A 22,309-nucleotide genomic window follows, 5' to 3' on the forward strand; every position below is an offset into this window, starting at 1 on the left:
AAGAATTAATGTGTATATTATACAATACAAATAGGGGCCCATTTTTCACAATTCGTAACGTATCCGACTATCCGCATACAGAAACAGACACATCTTGCCAAAATCTGTAGTTGTAAGGTACGGTACTCTCCTCGAACTTACCGAATAGTTGTACTTATAAATTAACTGTTGCCACATAATTATTAGACAATTATTCGAATCGTGTAATAAGATTAATTTTCCCTTTTTTTCTTTTTTGTTCTTCCAAACAAATATATGGCTCAGTCATCAACTCCTTCAACACAAATGTCAGTGGACAGCGAATCTCAAGCTGATAAAACTCATGAAGTAGCTGAGCCATATTCCGCCGAAGCCGCGGCTCGAGCACAGGCGGAGCCACCAGCTACATTAAATTTGTCGCTGTCACTGCCTATAATAGCCTTGGTTGTGAGGATCATCACACTGGTTTGTCTCATACTGTCAATCAGCCTTATGGCTTCCAACTCCACCTCCATCAGAATCGACACGGTTGACCTTACACCTTCCAACTCCACCACCTTCTTCGGATTTGACGGCGACGACTACGACAAAGTCGAGGTGATCAGTATTCGATTCAACGATATTTACGCCTATCGGTGAGTTCATTAATGCTTAACAATATATTAATTAGGGTTGAATGCAGTTTCTACTCTTAAAGTACATATAAGGCAAATTACGCTCACCCCTGAAGTATGGCCAAATTACGAAAAAAAAAAATTATTAAGTTCGGGTATGCAGTTTACATAAAATTTATGTAATTCGGTTATTTACCGAACCAAATTGTTATTCAGTTCGGTAGACGATATGAAATGTTGGCGTAACGAAATTTTTGTTCGGTTTAACCGATTTAACATCCCTAAATTTACCTCTGGAGGGGTATTTTCGTAAGATAATACATAGTAGAGGGGTGACTGTAATTATCCAAACAGAAAGGATTTTTTGAAATTAGACCATAACTTAGGGGGCTGGCCATAATTTGCCAATATATATGGGCAAATTGTACATCACCCCCTGTAAATTTCTAATTTTCGCACTTTATTACCTCCTCATTTTTTTTAAAAGTGAGTGTTCGCCTTCAAAATATCACTTTGTTTGCACTACCTCGATAGCAAAATTTCAATGGATTATTGATTATTCATAGGAATTGACGATTTTTTTTTTTGCACGTTGCCCCTTTAAATGTTATTTTTATTGCACGTTGGCCCTTAAAAACATTACATTTTTGTTAAAATGTTATTTTTGTTGCACAATGCCCCCCAAAAATTAGCTAATGGGGCAAAGTGCAATCAATATAATATTTCGTGGGGGATATCCATTTTTCTATTTTTAGGGTGGAAAGTGCAAAAAACAGAAATTTATAGGGGGCAAAGTACATTTTATCCAAAAATTTATTCAAATCTTTAAAAAATTGATTTTTTTAAACAAAATTAGAATTAGCTATTCAGCACTTCTGAAAATATTACAAACCCCAAATAAAATTATTAAAAAAAGCCCGTACGAGGGTAAAATTGGTATTTTGAGAAATGTTTCATGGAATAAAAAAGATTTCGTCAAAACTCACTCTGTAAGATGACAATGTAAATACAACAATAAATGTTAGGGATGTTTTTTGCAATTATGGATAGACTTTTTTTTGTTTTTACCACAGTTGATTGAATAATGAATATATACAGGTATGGACTTTCAACAGCTGTGATAGGAATGGCATATACCTTATTGCAATTGGGATATTCGATATATCAAGTGATGTCAGGGAAACGTTTGACTGTTAATCATCCCACACTTGTGGTTTATGAGTTTGTTGGAGACAAGGTTTTGTCAAACTTCCCCTTATTTACTTTTCTCCTAGTGATAATTTAGTAATTTATTTATATGAAAAATAATTAATTAGTTCCTTCCAAATATTATTATTAAAAGGACAAAATGCACTTCACCCCTACAAATTTCCCATTTTTGCATTTTTCTCCCAAAAAATTCAGAAACTGGATAATCCCCCCCTTCAAAATATTATTTTGGTTGCACTTTGCCCCATAAGCCATTTTTTTGTGGGCATTGTGCAACAAAAATAACATTTTAAAGGCGCAATGTGCAAAAAGATAGTGTTTTTTAGGGGTAACGTGAAACAAAAATAACATATAAAGGGGCAATGTGCACAAAATACTCAAATCCCGATGAATAATCCATTGAAATGTTGTTATGGGGGCAATGTGCAACAAGGATAACATTTTGAAGGGCGGCATTCAGTTTATAAAATTTTGAGGGGTAAAGTGCGAAAATTAGAAATTTTTAGGGGGTGATGTTCAATTTGCCCTTATTAAAATTAATATTTTGGTTTTAAATATTTGATGGGGCAGAGTTACTAACTTAATATATAATGTGAACTTCAAATATATAGCAAATATCAAATGATATACTTACGTGTATGCACGTGACTAGATTTTTTTTATTTAATATCCGATAACGAGTAAAAATAACTTATAAACTTATTATTCAAATACTTCACGAAAATTAATTTTAAAAATAAGATATGTCAACTTATCACACGTAAGGTACTTTATCAGTTGTTTAAAAGAAGTTAGCCGGTAGTATAATATAGGACAAAATGCAGTTTGCCCCCTAGAATTTTTTTTATTTTTGCAATTTCAACCTTTAATTCGGCGAGACTTAGACCGGGAATACACATTTGGGGACAAAGTGCACCGATATGTATATTTCGAAGGGGGACAGTCTCATTTTGGTATTTTGAGGGGGGAAAGTGCAAAAAAGGGATTCTTTTGAGGAGGCGAAGTGCAATTTGCCTATTTTAAAAATAAGATATATTAACTTATCAGATGCAAGAGTTTATCGATCAGTTGTTTAAAATACGTTTAGCCAAACGGTAATATAATATATTGTTGAATGTATAAATATTTTTTTTTCGACAGGTTATTTTGTCGCTTATAGCGACGGGGGTTGGTGCTATATTCGGTGCGACTCTAGATCTCATGAATAATATTGATAAATTGGAGGACGCGTATGAAAAATATTTTGAAGACACTAGTCTTTCACCTTTCAGAACAAAACTGGACAATTTCTTCAACAGAGCTTATATCCCAGCAATGTTTCTTCTCATTGCATTCATCACTTGTGGAGTTTCGTCGATTCTCTCTTCTTTCGGCCTCAACAAGAAAACACAGTAATAAAAGTATCGATCGCCCGGCTTTACATGCATTACATAAAAAATATTCAAGGTTCGTGTCTTCGCACGATATCGAACAATTATTCTTTTCTTCCTGTTTTTTTTTTCTCGATGTGTGCTAATAAACATATAGGTAATTATTTTGTGATATTTTGAATAAATAAATTGTGGCCCCCCATTTTTTTTTAATATTAGTTTTGTCCCATTTAGCTTTTTGTTTTTCTCTATACTCTTATTTAATTTAAATTTAAATTTATTTTCATATTTATCATTACAACGTAAAATAGAAGGATGTTAGATGCTACACCTGGTTATTTACACCGGGTGAATTTGAGCGATATATTTGATTAAATAACTACCCACTAAGCACACATACACATGGGTGTGTGTGATTATGTGCAGATCTACAGTTCAAATTCACTCAGTGTAAATAACCAGGTGTAGCATACAGAGAATTTTAGAATGAAAAAAGAAATAAACAACTTCCAAAGAAAGACTAATTAAGCATGCATATGTATATAAGCAACTATGGCAAACAAGGTAAGTTCAAGATACCTTGCTCACAAGCACTACACAGAAATATAGTAGGAACTTGATCACTCTCCGGGATTTGTACGCACCGCGTGTGCTGCCAAACTTGACACACGTCGCATGCCACCATTCGCTCTCCGTCGTCTTCTTTAGCGCCGCAAACACAGTCCACATCCATTGTTGTAAGCCCTTCACAAATAATCCCTAGTTCTTGAATGCACTCAAACTCGATTTTACTACCCGATTTTACCGCCTTGAAGACCAAATCCGATCCTTTCGGATTCATATTTCTTATCGACGTCGCTACAAAGTTCCTCAACCCCAAATAAGTCTCCCTAAACATCTTCTCGACTTCGTATTTTAGGTCATCGAATATTGCACTATTTCTCAATGCAAAACAATGGTACGGTGTTGTTGTGGTTGTCTCTTGTTCTTGCTCGTTTATTAGGACAACCGCGCAATAGACAATCTTCGTCTTGTTTGTTTCGTCGTTCATTGCCTTTACGGCGTGATATTCCTTAACGAGGTACTTGGAATCAAGAATGATTCTTGAAGCCACTCCAATAGTAGCAAACACCGATCCGTTTTGATGACGATCGTCTCGGAGAATGTTTACGTACATGTAGAACATGTCCTTCATAAGTTGGGCCCACGAAACCTTATGTTGAGCCTTCACTAAAAGGGGCTCTTGCATCGGGAAAGCCCTCGAAACATCTTCCAAGCAATACTCCAACACTTTAGTGACGGGATTTAGGCAACGACGAACAAAGTACTTCCCCACCAAATGGTTGCCTAACGATTTAAGGACAAAATCCAATAAGCCCGTGTCGCCTATGTAGGCCCGCGCCACGTCACGCACGTGCTGTCTAGAAACCCACTGAAACTCGGCCCGTTTTAGGGCTTCGACAACTACATGGATCGCCATTTCGACCCGTTTGGGCGACCATCTACACGAAGCGTCCGACATGATTCCCGGGTAGTGAGAACTACTAACGTTGGTTTCTTTCGGAATTCGGAGTTTGAGCTCCAGCATGAAGTGGAAGAGATCGCCTAGTGTGATCAACGAATGGCCGGACAAGAGTTGGTACCTAGGCAATATGTTTTGGATAATCTCGTATTGGGAGCTCGTGAAGAATCCGAGTTGGTGTGCGATTAGGGTTAGCGGGATGTTTTGGATGGCTTTTATAGCACTTTGATAGGTTTCTTGATTGTTGACTCCGTAGGTCCCGCGGCCGAAGGCGTAGCCCCATTGGCCGAACCATGGTTTGCCGGAGGCCACCGTGTGGAGCAGCCTTAGATCCATGCCCATCTTCTTCGCCACGTCTTTTAAACTCACTTTCCTGCATGAATATATATTATTAGACCAAATTATTTCGAGTTCATTGTATATTCAGTAATCTTATGTATTAGTATTAGTATTAGTTTCAGTAAAAATCCCCTATGATTTTTTTTTATTAGCAAAATACCCCTAAAAACTTACCATTTAGGGGGTTGTGTGCTTTAAAAAAATGCAATTATAGGGTTTATTGCTAATATTTCTAACACAAAGGACTTGTTTAGCAATTCGATATAACACAGAAGTACTAGATGCATGCATGCAATAAACTCAAATATTATGCCGTGATTTGATATTATAAGATTGGATTTGTACGAAACCTTGCTCCTAAGCCGGAGCACAAACGATCCCAAAACTCCATGATTTGATAACCCGTCAAGTTCGACCCGGTTTTGGAGCCGTTGATGCAGAGCAAATGGCCGAAGCCATTGGAGTGGAACACACCGTGGAGTGTGTGGTTTTCTCCCTGCAGTTCTATCAAGTTTGACTTTGAGTATTGCCCACCTGAATTTGCCTTTGATGGCAATAGGAAATGGTACTTTTTATTGCAGATCATGTGGTGCCCCCAGCCTGAGCTACAATTTAATCATCATAAAAAAAAAAAAAAAAGATAATTATCAAATTTGGGGGCATTAACCCCCCAATCCCTAATAATAAAAAAAATTAGCCCTCTTTTTAATCATTTAATTTAGGGTAAATTACGAAAACCCCCTAAACTTAGGCTAAATAATGAAAAACACCTCATCTATCTGAAATCCCCCTCCGATTAACTGTTTATCGATTTTTTTAACAGAAAATGTGTACAACCTATTATACATTTTGTTAAATAGGTAAGAAATAAAAGAAAATTTCTAAAATTGTGTAAAGTCTATATTTCCATGGAATAAAAAAAATGTGAAAAGTCACACACTATAAGGGGTTGGTGTAAGATGGAAACAGGCATCAATGGGTTTTTGGTAATTACGAATAGGTAGGGGTGTTTTTTGTTATTTAACCTAAGTTCAGGGGGTTTCGTAATTTATCCTTTAACTTAAATTTTCAATCCAAGAGTATATAAAATTTAAATAGAAATATGTATATATATATGGAAAAATACAGTTTTCACCCCTTAAGTTTGAATAAATTTCACATTTGGTCCCCATGTTCACAAAAAATACATTTGGTCCCTCATGTTTTAAAAATTCAACACTTTTAATCATTTCCATCAATTTTCTATTAAAACTAACGGAATCAAACATGTGTCCATCACTACCGTAACTAACTGACTAAAGGTAAATTGACGGAAATCACCAAAAATGATCAAATTATTGAATCGTGAGGGACCAAATGTGTTCTTTTGTAGACACGATGGACCAAATATGAAATAATTGCAGACTTGAGGGATATTGAAACAGTAAATTTCCCTACATATATACATATATGCATATATATTACTCTACCTATGTAGTGACAGTACTTGCAACGGAGCTCAGGCGAAAGCTCGACGGGCTCTTCGACGACGAAGAGAAACAAATGGAGCAAAGGATGCCGGCAAACTTCGAGCTGGAAGGACCAGCTGGGAAGTGGTCCGCACGCGCCACTCTCCACGTGACCATACTCCAAAAGCGCTCTCACGTTTTCTTGAAACGAACCTCGGCCGCCGCCGCCGCCGCCAAACTCCGCCGGGTAACCCCTCTCTCCGAACACCTTGAATTTGAACACCCTCTCCCCTCTCCTCCTCTTCCTACACCCACTCATATCCAACTGAGACATTAATTAATTCTTTTTTTTTTCAATCAAGAAAGTTCGACAGGATTAAGGGTTTGTCAAGAAAGATCGGTCTAATTAGCTTAATATTCGCATATATATATATAGATACACGTATATGTAAGTAATTAATACAGTTCACACGCATTGTGCCACTGAATATAGAAGAAAAATTATCTGAATTAATAAAATCGAGTAGCTGTGTGCATGATCTGCTATTACAATGGGGTTTTTGCAAGAATCACCCTGTGCAATATCTAATTGCCGAAAAAGACCTCGTGTTATTAGCAAAACCCCCCTATAAAAATTAGTCAAAGCCAATAAGGCCCTGCGACTTGGGGCATATTTTTTTACCAGAAAAGACCAAAATACCCTTAAAACATAAATTTAGTAAATTATAAATTCATCCCATAAATTTTGTAAGACCCAAAATAAAGTTTCATAATTGCTCTTTTATATTTATCATAAAAAAATTCCTTTTCTGTATTTAAATTGAAATATATTTTTTTTAAATTATTAGGGGTAATTTTGTCATTTCATTTAAGTCGAAAAACAATTTTGATATAAGGAGCTGTGCTTTGTAAAACGTAACATAGGGGGTTTATTGCTAATTCTTTTAACATAGAGGTTTTTTCGACAATTAGAGATTATAAAGGGGAGTCTCTGCTAATAACTAGGTACGTAATATACATCTAGCAAAAGTATCGCTGTGCATGGCAGCATGCATGAGTTCTTTTTGTTTTGGATTAAAATAATCAGCCCATGCTTTTTATCATCATGCAATTATATAATTAATGTGTATATATTAATCAAGTGGTTTTTTTTGTTTTCGACATTTTTTGGTGATTAAATTCAAAATCTTAAATGCAAACACGCGCAAAGTGTCCCGGCAATTTCTAAGGTAAAGGTGGAAAGCACTTTAGGGTATGTTCTTACAAGGGTTAAATAGAACTAGTTAATTAATTAATATATGTACGATGTTTCTTGGCCAACTACCATATCCATGCATTAGATTCTGTTGAGGGGGCGAGAGTTTATAGACAATATATATATTAAAATAAGGGCAAATTACGGCCACCCCTGAGGTATGGTTAAATTACGAAAAAAACCCATCTTGTTTGGGTAATTACAGCCAACCCCTTCATTTTAAATATTTTTACATAAAATTCATATAATTATGTTATTTACGAACCAAAACGTAAACGTACATTCAGTTCGGGTAAACGGTATGAAATGTTGGCGTACTGAAATTTTGGTTCGATTTTACCGATTTAACATCCCTAAATTTACCTCTGGAGGGGTATTTTCGTAAGATAATACATAGTTGAGGGGGTGACTGTAATTACCCAAACAAGAGGGGGGTTTCGTAATTTGACCATAACTTAGGGGTGGCCGTAATTTGCCCATTAAAGTAATTACTGGTCTATAGATAGGGGTTTAGATGCTACCAAAGGTTATAGATATCGGGTGCTTTTTAACTGTTTATGGGGTTACATAACCGCCCACTGAGCAAACAGACACATGGGTGTGTGTAATTATGTGGAGATCAACGATTAAAAAGCATACGATATATATGACTCGGTGTAGCATCAAATCTCCCTGGCCCCTAACTAGGACGAGTTTGAGGGTACTGTTGCACCCTCGAAATTATTTTTAAAAAATTTAACTATAAATAAGTAATCATTAGAATTTAAAATTTTAATGAATGTAGTATAAATTGAATTAAAATATAATAGACATTTTTTGTCATTATTAAAATATTTTAAACTTTAGAAATATGTATTTACTGGTTGAAAGAAAAAGCAAAATCAATGCCAACAATTTCGAATATCAAATGCTCTTGGGAGATTAGACGAGAACTGAGTGCCGAAACAAAGACGACCGCATCGTTGCCAACGACGATGATGATGATAAGCTCGAGTCCTTTAAATTTACCTCTCCTTTTCTAATTAAAAAAAGGAAATTGAAAAATTCATTTTTGGTCCTGATCCACTCCGGACCAAGCTCCGCCTCTTAGCGTGTCGGTTTCGAGCCCCCTAAAACTCGAACTCGGCCCAACTCACCCACTTAGATGTTCAAAAAATCATACCTTAAGCAAAAAAAATTGTTAAAATTTTAATATTTTCTTAAAAAAAAAAATCATAACCAATATTTATTTATTTATTAATTGTGTTGGGCCCTTCTGTGTTCATTGGGCCTTGACAAATGTCCCACATGTACTGACTCATGGCCGACTATACTGGTAACGTATATATATGGAGTCCTTAATAATATGACCTTTTTGAATGATTTTTATTGTACTCTAATTTCATATTAAATAATTTCGTATACTAAAATTTTCCGAAATATTTTATTATTATTTATTTATTTATTTACTGTCTTTTCATGTTAAATTATTTGTTGGAAATAAAATCACTTTTATTTCTAATATTAATTTATCTCCTCAACAGGTCAGTTGGGCCCTCAAAACTCTGTTAAAGCCCACATACGTACTCTTTAGGACAGAGGGTAGAATTGGAAGAAAAAACTTTCGAAACAATGCGATTAGAATATTTCATTTATGTGTGGGCGAATTATTATATTATTCTATCAAAATATTAGAACATTATTCACCATTTTTATCTTTTAGAAGAGAAGATTATTTACGAAAAATATATTTTTTTATTTTATATTGAGTTGATATATTCCCTTTTTTTAAACTTTTATGTAGCACAAAAAAAATATCTTTTGTTATAAAGTAAATAGTTTTTATTTATAATCATTAAAGAGAATTATACATCACTGATAAGTACCGCATATCTCAATGCGTTCTTATTTAGCTGGCAAAATAAGATAAGTCAACGTAATATTAAACGATCTTACGATAACTCAATTGCGTGATTGGATTAAATGATGTAATATTTCAATTTGTTTTCACATTTTCTGATCGAAAATTTGTTGGACTAACCAAATATAAAATATATAAAATAGTAGTTCATGTTGAACAAGGTTAAGGAAAATAACAAACTTTCTCTGCTTTGTAGTAATTTTTTTTTAATTGTGTTCCATATTATCTATTATTTTATTTTTTCAATAATGTTTTTTTTTTCCGATTTTAACCTTATTAATTCAACTCTGAATATTAACTATCTCTTATTATATCATTAAACAATCAGGGTTATTTTAGACTTTTTAATATATTTGTTCTCAAATCAAGACACGTTTATTGACATTTTTATTACTTGTGCAAAGCTGAAAAACGACAATTAATTAAAAACGGTAAGAAACGACAGTTAATTAGAAACGGTAGACTTTTGACAAACACCTAGCACAAAGTTTAGAAAATGAGTTATGTAGGTACTTATTTTTCAAAAGTTAAATAGATATATAGATTATAAATGATAGGGCAAAACATAATTTTAAACAACAAGTGTAGTAATAAAGTTTAATAATATCTTCCTGTCAAAGATTTGTTTTTTTTATTAAATGTGGAAATCTATTTGACGAAAACCCAATTTTGAGTGCCCTTTCTCTCTCCTCTCTCTCTCTCTCTGGTTTCTTTCAATCTTCTCTCTCTTCCCTTCTCAATTCTCTCTCCTCTCTCCTCTCTCTCTCTCAGAAGGAAAAAAACCTAAAAGAGCCGTTTACCCAAGTAAGTTCTCTCTCTCTCTCTCTCTCTCTCTCTCTCTCTCTCCCCATCTATCTCTCTCTTTCTCTCTCCCTCTCTCATTCAAAAAAATAATATCCGGCTTCTCTCTCCCCTCTCTCTTTCCTATTTATCCATTTGAAAATGTTTTTATGGTTTTAATTTTTTGAATAAATATGAAAACAGCATGAAATTGATGTTCTGATTTGTTCATTTTCCTTGCTAATTGTTATCGCAGTCTGTTCTTATGTGAATTTGTGACCCAGATCTGTTTCGAAATGTCAAAGATTGAATCTTTTGTGCACGAATCTCAATTTGCACCGCTTTTGCGTAAATTTCATCAAATGATTTGCTGCGTGTGTTTTCGTCGCCGATTTTCCTCAAATCGGAAAGGATCTGTTCGATTTGCTGTTTTCCTGCTTAATTTATTTTTTGGGGGTTCCGAGGAAAATCGAAAATGTTGATCTCGTTGCTACTATTTCCATTTCCGTTTCAGATCTTATCGATTTTCATTTTTGTCGCTAATTTTCATTGGTTTAGAAGCATGGGCTTCGTGATTCGTCCACGAATATCGACATTTATCGCGCTTTTTGTTTCTTCTGAAAATTCACCTGAATTAAAGTTAGAAATGAATCGAATTACACCCGGATTTGGAACGGTGGTTCGATTTCAATTTAGGTAATAATGCAAGTTCATAGTTTTGGATGCCGATTTTGGCTCGATTGGCATGTTTGCATTTTTGTCGTTTGTAATCGGTACTCTTTGTTTCTTCGAAAGATTTCACCTTAATTACAGTTACAAATGAATCGAAAATACTCGGTGTCGGAACTATGAGTTGATTTAAATTTAGCCAATGTTGCGCTGTCCTGCTTTTGGATGCTGATTTTTGTCGTGTTCACGTTGTCGTCATTCGTAAAGCAGAGCAAATTTGGTATATATTGAATTATTGATCTAATTATTTACCGATTGTTTGGCTGATTGCGTCTTCTGCATTGATTTCTCGTGATTTTGGCATGTTCACATTGTCATCATTTCTAATCCAGAGCAAATTTGGCATTTTTCGATCTGATTATTTATTGATTATTTGTCTGATTGCCTCTTCTGCATGAATTTCTCGTGATTTTCGTTGTCACATGCTTTTGTCAACGAAAAAAAAAATCCCTAACGGTGGTAAAATCGAATTACTTTTCAAGACTTAATTAATGACTTCAATATTTATCTTCCTCAATCTGTAGCTTTCACCATTATGGACGAAGACAATTTGAGGAATTGGGGTTATTACGAACCGCCCGCGCCTATGAAAGGGCAAATCGGTCTCAATCTAATGCAATCAATGGCCGAACGAGACACAAAGCCGTCGTTCCTGACAGGGCGAGACCATCCAGTAATGGTCTCGACAAACGGTGCCTTCCACCCCCGCGACTGTGTCGTAACCGAACCACCTTTGACTCGCATGGAATATGTCCGAGAGGATTGGATAAATCACAGAGGGAAACTCATGCAGATATTCTCCAACAACCATTACAATCCCAACCTAGCCGAATCTTCCGGGTCCCACCATGTTCCAATGCAGATGATCCAGCAACCCGAACCCACCGAAGAGGCCCGGCCCGTCATGGAAGACCCGCCCGTCAAGAAAGAACCCGGGACCACCAAGAAACGAGCCTCCGCCTCTTCCACCCCCAAAGCTCCAAAGGGGAAGAAACCAAGAAAGGGGCCTGCAAAAGAAAACAGCAGCGGCAACCCATCTGTACAACGTGCGAAACCTGCGAAGAAGAATATCGAAGTTGTAATAGACGGGGTTGACATGGATATTACGGGTATACCCATACCCGTCTGCTCGTGTACTGGTCAGCCACAGCAGTGTTACAGATGGGGGTGTGGGGGGTGGCAATCTGCTTGCTGCACAACGACGATATCAATGTACCCATTGCCTATGAGCACAAAGAGACGTGGGGCCCGGATTGCTGGACGGAAGATGAGCCAGGGTGCTTTCAAGAAGGTTCTGGAAAAACTCGCGGGCGAAGGGTATATCTTTGCTAACCCGATTGACTTAAAGTCTTTCTGGGCAAAACATGGCACCAACAAGTTTGTGGTTATCAGGTAGATTTTTCGCTCGCTACTGCACAATTCCTCCCTGGCATTACAACTGGGTTTTGCCACTGCATTTGGGGCCCGTTTTGTCATGTATATATATTCTGCGGCCATGTGCATTTATTTGCTCGGTACTTTTGTACTTGAATTTTTTTTTTTCGAGTTCGCGATACATGTTTGAGAACACCCCCTTGGCTATTTGTGGTTCTTGAAAAAGGCGTTGTTAATCAATTCCTCCTTTGTTTTGCTACATGGGCTAGCTGTACTTTCTGGCCGTTTGAGGGTAGGATATGAATTATGGGATTATTTATTTTGTTTCTAGTTAAATGGATGATTTTGATATTAATTTACATTCTTGGAAATCTATATTACTTGTTTAACCTTGTTATTAATTTTATATATTTTTTTCCCTCCTGTATCTACTTGAGTTGATGCGGAATCTTCATTTATTACGACTGCTGTAGTTACCGTAATCGATTTCTTTCGGTTCCTGGTGAGGATTTGCCAAGCTGCTTCTTATCATGGACAATAATGTTGCAGAACTAAAGAATACGAATATTTGCCGTGTTTGTTGTTCTATTATTTTCACTAGGGTTGGACCTGAATTTCGTAAATAGAAAAGTTTAGGCCTCGTTTGCTTTCTACTATTAGGTTGGATTGACCAAATAGTAGGAGCGGATAAATGCTAGGAGTGAATAGGAGTCAATAAATTAGTAACACAATCCCCGCGCAATTACATATATTATACATAATACTAGAATTTAACAAATTTAATACAAGATGTAATTTAATGAAACGAACAATCTAATTAGTTCAATCTAATTTAATCCGATTTAATCTAATATATGTAAGCAAACGATACCTTCGTATATAAGCATTGTAGTTCATAAACAAAATGTTATTGATAGAAGAAGTATTCAAAGTTACAAAGTAAAATCTTCAAGCATTCTAAACTTCACCTTAAATTTTACTTTTCTAAAATTTATAATTTTGTTTTGTTGAATTTGATTAATTTACATTATTTGATTTGTGTAGTTGGGTCATTTGGTAGCCTATTTGTCTATTTCAAAACAAAAGGAAGCATTTTATCAAATTTACTCCACATAATTTTCCCTCATGCTCTATTTATTTTTCAAGTAAAATAAAACTCAGCAGTAATTCTAAGATGCACGGGAACTTCTATATACACGTGTTTCAGTATAATGGGCTAGATGCCCAATAAAGTGAAGGGAGTAAACTGGGCCGCAAAGTTCGCTCGACAGACCTCGAAAACTAAAGTGGGCCAGGAGCCCGCTCTAATAAGTTACAATAGTCGGGATGGGCCAAAAGCTCGCCCAAAAGAGGCCGTGAATATATAACCAAGTCACTTGAGAGCTCGGCGTGCATTTCTAATGCAGGTGGAAGTAAGAAGGGAAGTCACGATAGATGGCGAGCTGGTCTCATGATCGTTGAAGAATGAGATCCGGAGATAACTACCACAAATAGATAATGAAATATTGTAAATTAGAATCATTGATTGAGTAATCATAATAAATCATAGACGAAAATAATGATTGTAAATTAGGAAAGAGCCATAAATAATTTTCCAGATGAAGCAAATGTATCAAACTCTATTAGGGTTAACGTTCTTACACAACCAATAGCACACTTTTTGATAATTTCTCTCGAGTTGTCTTTCTCTTTTATCATTATTATACTGTTTTGTTCATCGTCGTCAGCCTAAAATCCAATGATAGATGAACTTTCCACCGTTCAACGGAGGGTTTGAAAGGGGGTTTTAAGGATGCAAATATTGTACCATAGAAAGAAGTAAACGAAGTGAGACACACACTAAAAAATCAAAAAACAAAAAACCAAAAATTTAAAACTAAAAAGTCATTTAATATTTATAACTCAACTTTAAATATCAAAACATACATAAAAATTATAAGGGTAGAATCGAACCTTTTAGATGAATACTTGTTGGATATGAGAAATTTTATTAGTATCAACAATGTGTAAAAGGAAAAAATGTAATTACACAAATTTACAACAACGTATTATATATGTTTCCCCGATCATTGAGATGCTACAGAGCGTCATATACATAGAGTAACTTTTAACCATTGATGTGGTTAAATAACCGTCCACTAAGCACTTTGTAATTATATACAGATCAACGGTTAATAATCATCAGATTCATTTCTCCGAGCATAGCATCAAATGAACTTGTGTTTTTCAATTTTTGATAGCAAATAACAAATGCGCGCACAAGTTAAATAGTTGTTCTACAATGTACCTAATTGAAGAAAAAAAACATATAGAAGTACATATAAACAAAAAAAAAAAAAAGAATTCCCCTTAGAAAAGAAAACAGCCACAATGGAATCCAATCTCACAATCTATTTCTACTACATACACTTCCTTTCTTGATCACCCCCTTCTCCATTTTTATTGTTTTCTTTTTTCTCAATAAAAAAATAATTAAATCCATATACCCCATTTAAATTTAATCAATCAACCAATCAATAAGTAATTAATTAATCTACAAGAAGGTTATCAAATCCGGCGGTTCTTGAATCTTGCTGCTCTCCACGTAATCAATCAACAGGGTTTCGGCGAACGGGTTTTTCGCGCCGAAATCTTCGTCGAATTTCTCCCAATTGTCTGTGATTATCGTCTTCAGATCATCCCTGTATTTGTTGTTGTTGTTTATCCCCTTACCTCCGTCGTCAACGACAACAATGGCGGATTTCTCCTCCTCCTCCTCGTCTTCGAGCTTCGACTCCTTCGCCGGAGGTCCGTCGGAGAAGCCACTGATGATCTGCTCGAGCTCGCGTATGCCCTCCTCCGGTATGCGGTCGATCACCGGGAAATCGGCGGCGTTGACAACTCCGATCTCCTGGCAGAATTCGAAGTAGTAGGAGAGGTCTTCGCCTTGTTGGCTGGCTTTTTTGACTACGTTGAGTGCCATCGCCGCCTCCGCTTTTCCGGCGGAGTAGATGTTCATCAGAACGACGGCGATGCCTCTGCAAATCCGGCTATATAGATCGTAGATCTCGATTATGATTCCGTCCATTACGTGGATCACGAGGGGGGCGAACGCCGCCCTCCCCTGGGGGCGGATCTGCATGAGCAGATCCACCAACCCCTGCAGCTTCTTCAGAAGCACGAGCTCCTGCACGATGAGGAGCTCCGCCGCCTCCGCCGACGGCGGCGGCGGCGGCGCGCCTTTCTCCGCGGCGGTGGCGGCGGCGTGCTGGAAGACGACGGTGGATTTCTGGTCGAGGAAGGCGTAGTAGGCGCGGACGAAGGCGTTGAGGGGCCATGTCTTGGCGGCGCGGCCGTGGGCGTCGGAGAAGTTGGAGAGGTCGAAGGGGAGGCGGCCGATTTTTTTCACGGCGGGGGTGCGGCAGTTGGTTAGGGTTTGCATGAGGTGGAGGCCTTTTAGGGCGACGACCCAGCTACGGGTGTTCTCCATGCGGTTGGAGATTGACCATAGGATGGGCTTGAGGTTGAACGGGGAGAGGCGGAGCCACTCGCAGACGCGGTCGACGCTGCGGCGGTCGAAGGAGGAGTCGTGGTGGCTGGTGGCGCGGATGACGGCCTTCTCTATGTCCGGGTTGCGGAGGGCGGTGCGGCGGGAGAGGTTGGCCTGCCAGATGCTGTTCTGGTCCTTTAGCGCGCCGGAGGCTCGTTTCCACAGCCTCATTGTGCCGGCGGCGCGCGGCCAAGCTTCTTCTTCGTCTTCTTTCTTTTTTTTTTTTTCCTTAAAAATGTTTTTGATTGGTTTTTTTTTTTTTATTTGCTTTTGTGTTGTTTTTTTTGAAATGTGATAATTGGAATTAGAAGTGGAACATAATTTGCGGTTAATGGTCAATTTTGTGGACGTGTTGAAAATGGGTTATGGACCTCCTAACACGACGCACTAAAAAAATGAATTTTGTAGTAATTTATAGGTTGGGTCTTTGTCCTTTTATTTAATTAATCTTCTTAGAATAGAAATTATAAATAAAATTAAAACCTCATTTTTTGAATAATTGCCAAAAAAAGAACCATAGTCTAAATCTTAATTATCCGTTGTATTCTTTATTTACAGAACTGCTTTTAATTGATGAGAAGGAAATAATTCAGAGAATATTTATCCATCATGAGAGAATAATTCGAAACAGCAGCTAAAGATTTAGAATTTATTATTAAATCAATTTATTTAGGAAAGTTTTATGTTGATATTTGGATGGAAGGATTTGGGAGAAAGTTTCAAATTCATAGTAACAAATCGATTGAATTTGTCCAGAATGACTCGTTTTAATAATTGTGGTACATTTCAATTACTTCCCGTTTAGATCACTTTAAATTGGATAAAATGTATTCTGTCTATCTAAATTAGACCAAACGTATAAAAATGGCATATCCTAAAAACGGGGATACGAAATTACTGAATTTTGAGAAAAACGTGTAAATATTAAAAATACATGAGTATATTTATAAATATGCTAGATAAACATATATAAGATTCTATGTATATATAAATTCATTTTGTATATTTTCATACAAATATATTCAAAATAAACACTATTATACAATTTGTAATTGATCATTAAACTATGTAAATAATTAGGGAAGCAACAAAATATTTGGACATTCGCTATTCGAACATGTTTCTAACTTTTCAAAAATTTACAAAATGACCTATAAGGTATCCGCCTCAGGTGTCCTCGAATGTCAGCCACGAAACATGTCCGAAACGCGGATACTTAAGAAGTTGAAGTTTTCATGCTGCATAAATCCGCACTCATTTTGAATCCTCTTTATTTGGACTCACTCAATCCAAACACATGAATATGTTAGAATGTATATTCGAAATCCCTAAGTTTAAAAATTTCAATCGATACGAACCTAAACTTGCCGGTTACCGGTTACCACCTATTAATTAACACAGCCTTATAAGAAGCAAGACTCATACCCCACTCTTTAAATTAAAGAAATACCATGGTGGAAGTTTAATAATGTATGGTATAATGGGAAATTAAAAAACAAAACACCCCTTCGAATATTTCTTGATCAATCATATTTAATTAAACTGCTAATACAACATCTGGTGGAAGACTTCCAAGTGTTAACACTTCTCTTAACGTGGTCTCGAAAAACTCGAACAATAAAAAAAGAAAAAGAATCTAAAGAATTAGAATCAAGAAATCATTCTACAAGAGATATACAAAGGGCAACAGCCATACCGAGCAGCAAAGATATTAATTGGATCGTCGTATTTCTCAAAGTCGAGACACCACTATTCATCTCTGCCAACACTCCAGCAAGTGCAATATACATGAAACCCCCAGCAGTAAACCCCTGCGTATAAAAAGAATTAATAAATAAATAAACATTTCACTATCGGACAACATTAGAGGAAACAAAAAATACAACTTGGTATAGTTGCTACATCATATGGAATTATCACCTCAATCAAAGAAGACTGCCCTGGATCCTTTCCCCACATCAAAGCCTGTATACATAGATAGATAGATAGATAGATAGATAGATAGATAGATAGATAGATAGTCAGCAGTGCTCAAATTAGTAGATATATTTAGTATTTTAAATAATGACAGTACTTCAAAATGCAGATTTTGATCTTATCGTAGATATAAGAGACTACGTACCAGAGCGGTTCCTGCTAATGCCACCAGTGCCGATAGAAAGTTAAAGAAGAGGGCTTTTGAGACACTAAAACCAGATCTCACCAAAATTCCAAAATCGCCAATCTGCACCAAAACCATTAAGTGATACTAATTTTATTATAACTGTGTATAAACAATTCAAGAAAATATGATGTCGTCGCACAGCTGGCAATGAAATAGAGACTATCATTAGCAACTAATCCGGGAGTACAAATTTATTCAAAATCAAGAACCGGAAATTAAAGAAATATAATTCAACACAAGGATATTCGCACACTTATTTTTTTTTTTTTTTTTGCAACAAAAAAAGATGGAGAAAAATCGAACCTCTTGAGGAAGCTCGTGAGCAAGAAGGAAAAGAGTTCTCGACCATCCACCAACAGATCCGTAAAGGAGGAAAGCACTTCCCAAAGCCATCCCATCAGTAAAATTATGCTGAGCCAATTAACCAGATGTATTATTATTTCCTTCTTTATTAAAGTCTAGAAACTATTCAACATAGAAATACAACTAGAGATGACTTACCACTCCATCTGAGAAGAGGTTCAGGTAACCAAACACCAAACTCGACTGCGACTTGACAGGTTCTTTTTCTTTCTTGTTAATAGACCCCACATTTCCATTCACAGGTTCGTCTTGGGGAGCACTACTTTGAGTATTTCTCTGCGTATTGGGACACAATTTAATGTTAAGAGAAAAAAACCATTCGGTTTCTTAAGTTCTTGCATACTTGAAACATCAAACACATTGTTTGCAAGAATCCGTTTTTATCCTTCCCATTTTGGGTCTCTGGAAACTTCTTAACCTACCTTACGCAAAACATCGTTTGAGCTTGTTTTATCGAGGTCAGTAGCTGTATCCGATTCATTTTCTTCGGATATTTTTTCAGTCAATTTTCCTTTTTTCTCAGCAGGAGACAATTCATCATCATCGTCCGATTTGTTTGTCTGCTTATGGTGGTGGTGGTGGTGATGACCCCAAGAATTTTCTCCTCCAGAAAAAGCTTCGACGTATCTCACAAGTTTCTCGACAATAAGAAACACAACAATTCCAGCTGCAATACGAATTTCACATTTCAGTTTGAATATTATTTCTATTCCATAGTAAATCTTAAATATCTTTAGATAGTCAAATTGTCTGTTTTTTTTATTTAAAGAATATCGTAGAGATAAAGATAATGAATTCCGACAACAATTTGCAGAGTTATAATATTGCAGCAACCAGCAATAGGATTTTTTTTTTTTTAACAAAATAGCAATATCTTCAATTTAGATAATTTGTACAATAAATAAATGAAAGTCGTATAATATGCTCACCCAAGATTGACAAACCAATGGAAAGATCCTTTAAGGAATGTGAATGAGACTGTCCCACGTCAGAATGATGATGATCGTGGTCATCATGAGAGTGTGAATGCTCACCACCTGCTATTAAATACGCAAAAACAAGATAAATCAAATTTATAACAGCATCACATGGGCAAAATAGCCAGCAAAATAATATATTTAAAAAAAAAGGGTACTTTTTTTTATAGGACAGTAAAAACTCAAAACTTGCTAGATGATTGACCAGGTATTTTCCTATTGTGTTAAAGGTACCGTCTTAAAAGAATTATAAACAAGTAACGATATTTTATCTTAAATAATTACTAAACAAGTGAAAAGAATTTTGATCTTAACCTCGGAATTATAAACACTGAAATACAAGGATAAGTTTTGCGGAATTTTTTTTCGGCTATACAGAATCAACAACTATTAACCCATCTTTCTACAGGCGTAAAGTATACAATTACCATAATACATTTCTCTGTGTAGACACTAAACATAGACGGGCATGATTGGCATTCCATAATATGCCGCCCAATAAATGAATTTCCAAGTGTTGTACACATTATGAATGTCTCAGAAGTTAGGCAGTCCTCACAAAGATAGAGTTTTTAATGTCTTAAAAACAACAACGACATTAACATGGTTCTCTAGTTAATGGAACCTTAAAATCATGTCCTAGTGTTATAGAATAGGAACCCCTATTGATCCACTTGACCACTTGTCCTGGAGATTTCTATTGCACATCCTACATTAGGTGCATGAGAACACTAGACGATGAAAATGGTATTATGTGCATTATATCCTGGCTATGGCTATAGCCTATGCACGAGTACATATGTGAATTCATCGTACCACACCAAATTAAATTGAAAGGATTCACCAAAGGATTCAACGGATGCAAATTACTTCAAGAGACAATAATAAAGGAGACGAATATATGAACACTTAAATTAACAAATAAAGTAGCGTTCATTCTTTCTTTTCTTTTCTTTTTTAATTAATCATACCAAAAGCATGTGGTAATTGATGAAGAAAAGCATCACCAAGCATGGCTCCAGCCTGTATAACAGAAGTTCGTAAAAGATCAAAATCGAGCAACTCAAAGTAATCCTATACCAAAACATCCGTACAGGATGATACACCACCATTTACCTTAAGAGACATTGAAAGATAAAAAAAATTGAACACAGGTTATAAATTACCAACAGCCAAAAACGGAGTTCAAAAACTAACAAATTATATTCACATAAGAAAACATGTACGAAAAATTGAAGAGAGAAAGAAACAAGAAAATCGAACCCCAAACAATGCTAAAGAATCGACAATTGCCTTTGATGGCTTCCCCTGTACTGCAAGGAAACGAACACCACATATTAGTTAGACATCTATAAGCAAAACCGACATCTTTTACATGAACAACGAGAAAAATCGAAGTAATGAGATAAAAAAAAGAGTACTTACTAAATATCAAAGGCAACAAAATCAGGCAAATAAGCGAAGCCAAGCTAACCAATAGCGAACAACCCATCGCATTGATCCAAAGACCTGCCAAAAGTCACAGTTTATAACAGAAACACTACATAAGAAATCAGTCGAAGCAGCAATTCGATTCGATCCGATTACGGCGACATTTTTAAGCATAACAAAACTGCACTTAACAAATGCATTACCAATAAATAAAGATAAGATTTTTAATTACCAAGTCCAGAAAGCTCCACATGAATATGATGGTTATGCAAATGATGCACATGATCAAAGCCATGGCGATGATCATCAATTGCTGACATCATCTTCAGATCTTCCTCTTCGGCAATTTCTTCCGGAAGAAGCATCGGCCGCCGCTGATCATTCTTCTCGATTAACCCTACATCCTCATCGTCCACGTGGCGGTGGTGGTCGTGGTGGTGGTGTCCACTGCACTGGTGGGGTGCCGCCACAGAGAATCCAAACCCCACCGCCAGCAAAACGCCAAACAAACAGAAACTGAAACAGAAACAGATCCGCCGCTGCTTATCTGAAAAAACCCCCATTTGCGGCTAAGGGCGTGTTTGGAGAGAGAAAATTGAGCCGAGGGTTTAATGGGGGGTTAGTTCCTCTTGCAGGTGCCTTCGATTGCGATGAAGCAAACGGCGCAGAGAAAGAGGATTATTATACCCACGATGATTCCGAACGTTATTACATCCATTTTTTTCGGATTTATTAAATTAATTATGATTTTTCTCTATTGTTTCCATTTATTTAATTTTTTTATTTGATTTGGTTTTTTTGTGTGGGATTTTGAGAACGGAATTCAAAGCAAATATGATTTCATATTTGAATTTCTTTTATATAATAATAATAATAATAAATAAATAGATAAACATAGGCAAAAATGTGATTTAATGAACCAGTCTAATAAAATTTACTCCATGCTAGTATCTATTCTTTTGCTATCATACTTTTTTCTACTTTAAGAAAAGCAAGACACGTGCAGTAAGACCACCTATATCATAAATACTTTGGTAAATTACGAAAAAAATCCCTAAACTTAAGTTAAATTACAAAACATACCCCTATCTGTAAATACCAAAATTCTCCGACGTTTGTTTTTGTTTTACACCGACCCCTTATGTTGTGATTTTTTCACGGAATATTTTTTAGTTGAGGAATTATTCCCGGAAATGCCGATTCTATCCCTACACACGTGGTATTTGTTTATGCTATTTTTTAAAGATAAAAATTAACCGTAGGCGCCTTTATACTTTATTCTTGTTAAATAATACATTCACAGCTTTTGATATTACTATTACCCAT

General features: G+C 36.1%; 5 protein-coding genes across 9 annotated transcripts; 2 read left to right on the forward strand and 3 right to left on the reverse strand.

Moving 5' to 3' along the window:
* The first annotated feature begins 206 nt into the window (after window positions 1-206).
* On the forward strand, window positions 207-3,399 carry LOC105966003 (CASP-like protein 4D1). Its single transcript, XM_088818571.1, has 4 exons — window positions 207-507; window positions 577-614; window positions 1,692-1,830; window positions 2,943-3,399. Exons 1-4 carry the CDS (start codon window positions 256-258, stop codon window positions 3,195-3,197), a joined length of 684 nt encoding a protein of 227 aa, XP_088674697.1. The 5' UTR covers window positions 207-255; the 3' UTR covers window positions 3,198-3,399.
* A 280-nt stretch (window positions 3,400-3,679) lies between these two features.
* On the reverse strand, window positions 3,680-6,849 carry MS1 (RING/FYVE/PHD zinc finger superfamily protein). Of its 2 annotated transcripts, none has more exons than XM_012990800.2 (3): window positions 6,520-6,849; window positions 5,384-5,638; window positions 3,680-5,067 (listed from the first exon to the last, which is right to left on the reverse strand). In XM_012990800.2, exons 1-3 carry the CDS (start codon window positions 6,813-6,815, stop codon window positions 3,723-3,725), a joined length of 1,896 nt encoding a protein of 631 aa, XP_012846254.2. In that variant the 5' UTR covers window positions 6,816-6,849; the 3' UTR covers window positions 3,680-3,722. The 2 variants fall into 2 exon arrangements, with proteins under 2 accessions (XP_012846254.2, XP_012846253.2); XM_012990799.2 differs by having other exon boundaries at window positions 5,384-5,633; window positions 6,503-6,849.
* Window positions 6,850-10,283: 3,434 nt separating this feature from the next.
* Window positions 10,284-12,894, forward strand: LOC105966140 (protein BASIC PENTACYSTEINE2). 3 transcript variants are annotated; one of them, XM_012990697.2, is made up of 2 exons: window positions 10,284-10,440; window positions 11,670-12,894. In XM_012990697.2, the coding sequence occupies exon 2, from the start codon at window positions 11,681-11,683 to the stop codon at window positions 12,539-12,541; it is 861 nt and encodes a 286-aa protein (XP_012846151.2). In that variant the 5' UTR covers window positions 10,284-10,440; window positions 11,670-11,680; the 3' UTR covers window positions 12,542-12,894. The 3 variants fall into 3 exon arrangements, with proteins under 3 accessions (XP_012846151.2, XP_012846150.2, XP_088674699.1); XM_012990696.2 differs by having other exon boundaries at window positions 10,296-11,365; XM_088818573.1 differs by lacking the exon at window positions 10,284-10,440 and adding an exon at window positions 10,465-11,112.
* A 1,832-nt stretch (window positions 12,895-14,726) lies between these two features.
* LOC105966004 (putative clathrin assembly protein At1g25240) lies at window positions 14,727-16,428 on the reverse strand. The gene has a single exon (XM_012990546.2). It carries the CDS (start codon window positions 16,217-16,219, stop codon window positions 15,053-15,055), a length of 1,167 nt encoding a protein of 388 aa, XP_012846000.2. The 5' UTR covers window positions 16,220-16,428; the 3' UTR covers window positions 14,727-15,052.
* Window positions 16,429-17,536: 1,108 nt separating this feature from the next.
* Window positions 17,537-21,930, reverse strand: IAR1 (ZIP metal ion transporter family). Of its 2 annotated transcripts, none has more exons than XM_012990736.2 (11): window positions 21,216-21,930; window positions 20,978-21,061; window positions 20,816-20,865; window positions 20,524-20,575; window positions 19,505-19,615; window positions 18,998-19,242; window positions 18,714-18,851; window positions 18,516-18,623; window positions 18,171-18,272; window positions 17,969-18,013; window positions 17,537-17,859 (listed from the first exon to the last, which is right to left on the reverse strand). In XM_012990736.2, exons 1-11 carry the CDS (start codon window positions 21,544-21,546, stop codon window positions 17,707-17,709), a joined length of 1,419 nt encoding a protein of 472 aa, XP_012846190.2. In that variant the 5' UTR covers window positions 21,547-21,930; the 3' UTR covers window positions 17,537-17,706. The 2 variants fall into 2 exon arrangements, with proteins under 2 accessions (XP_012846190.2, XP_012846191.2); XM_012990737.2 differs by having other exon boundaries at window positions 19,505-19,612; window positions 21,216-21,919.
* Between the last annotated feature and the right edge of the window lie 379 nt (window positions 21,931-22,309).

Source organism: Erythranthe guttata, chromosome 5, assembly GCF_056151865.1.
Source record: "Erythranthe guttata isolate IM_541 chromosome 5, IM_541, whole genome shotgun sequence".
In the NCBI taxonomy this organism is placed as follows: Eukaryota; Viridiplantae; Streptophyta; class Magnoliopsida; order Lamiales; family Phrymaceae; genus Erythranthe; species Erythranthe guttata.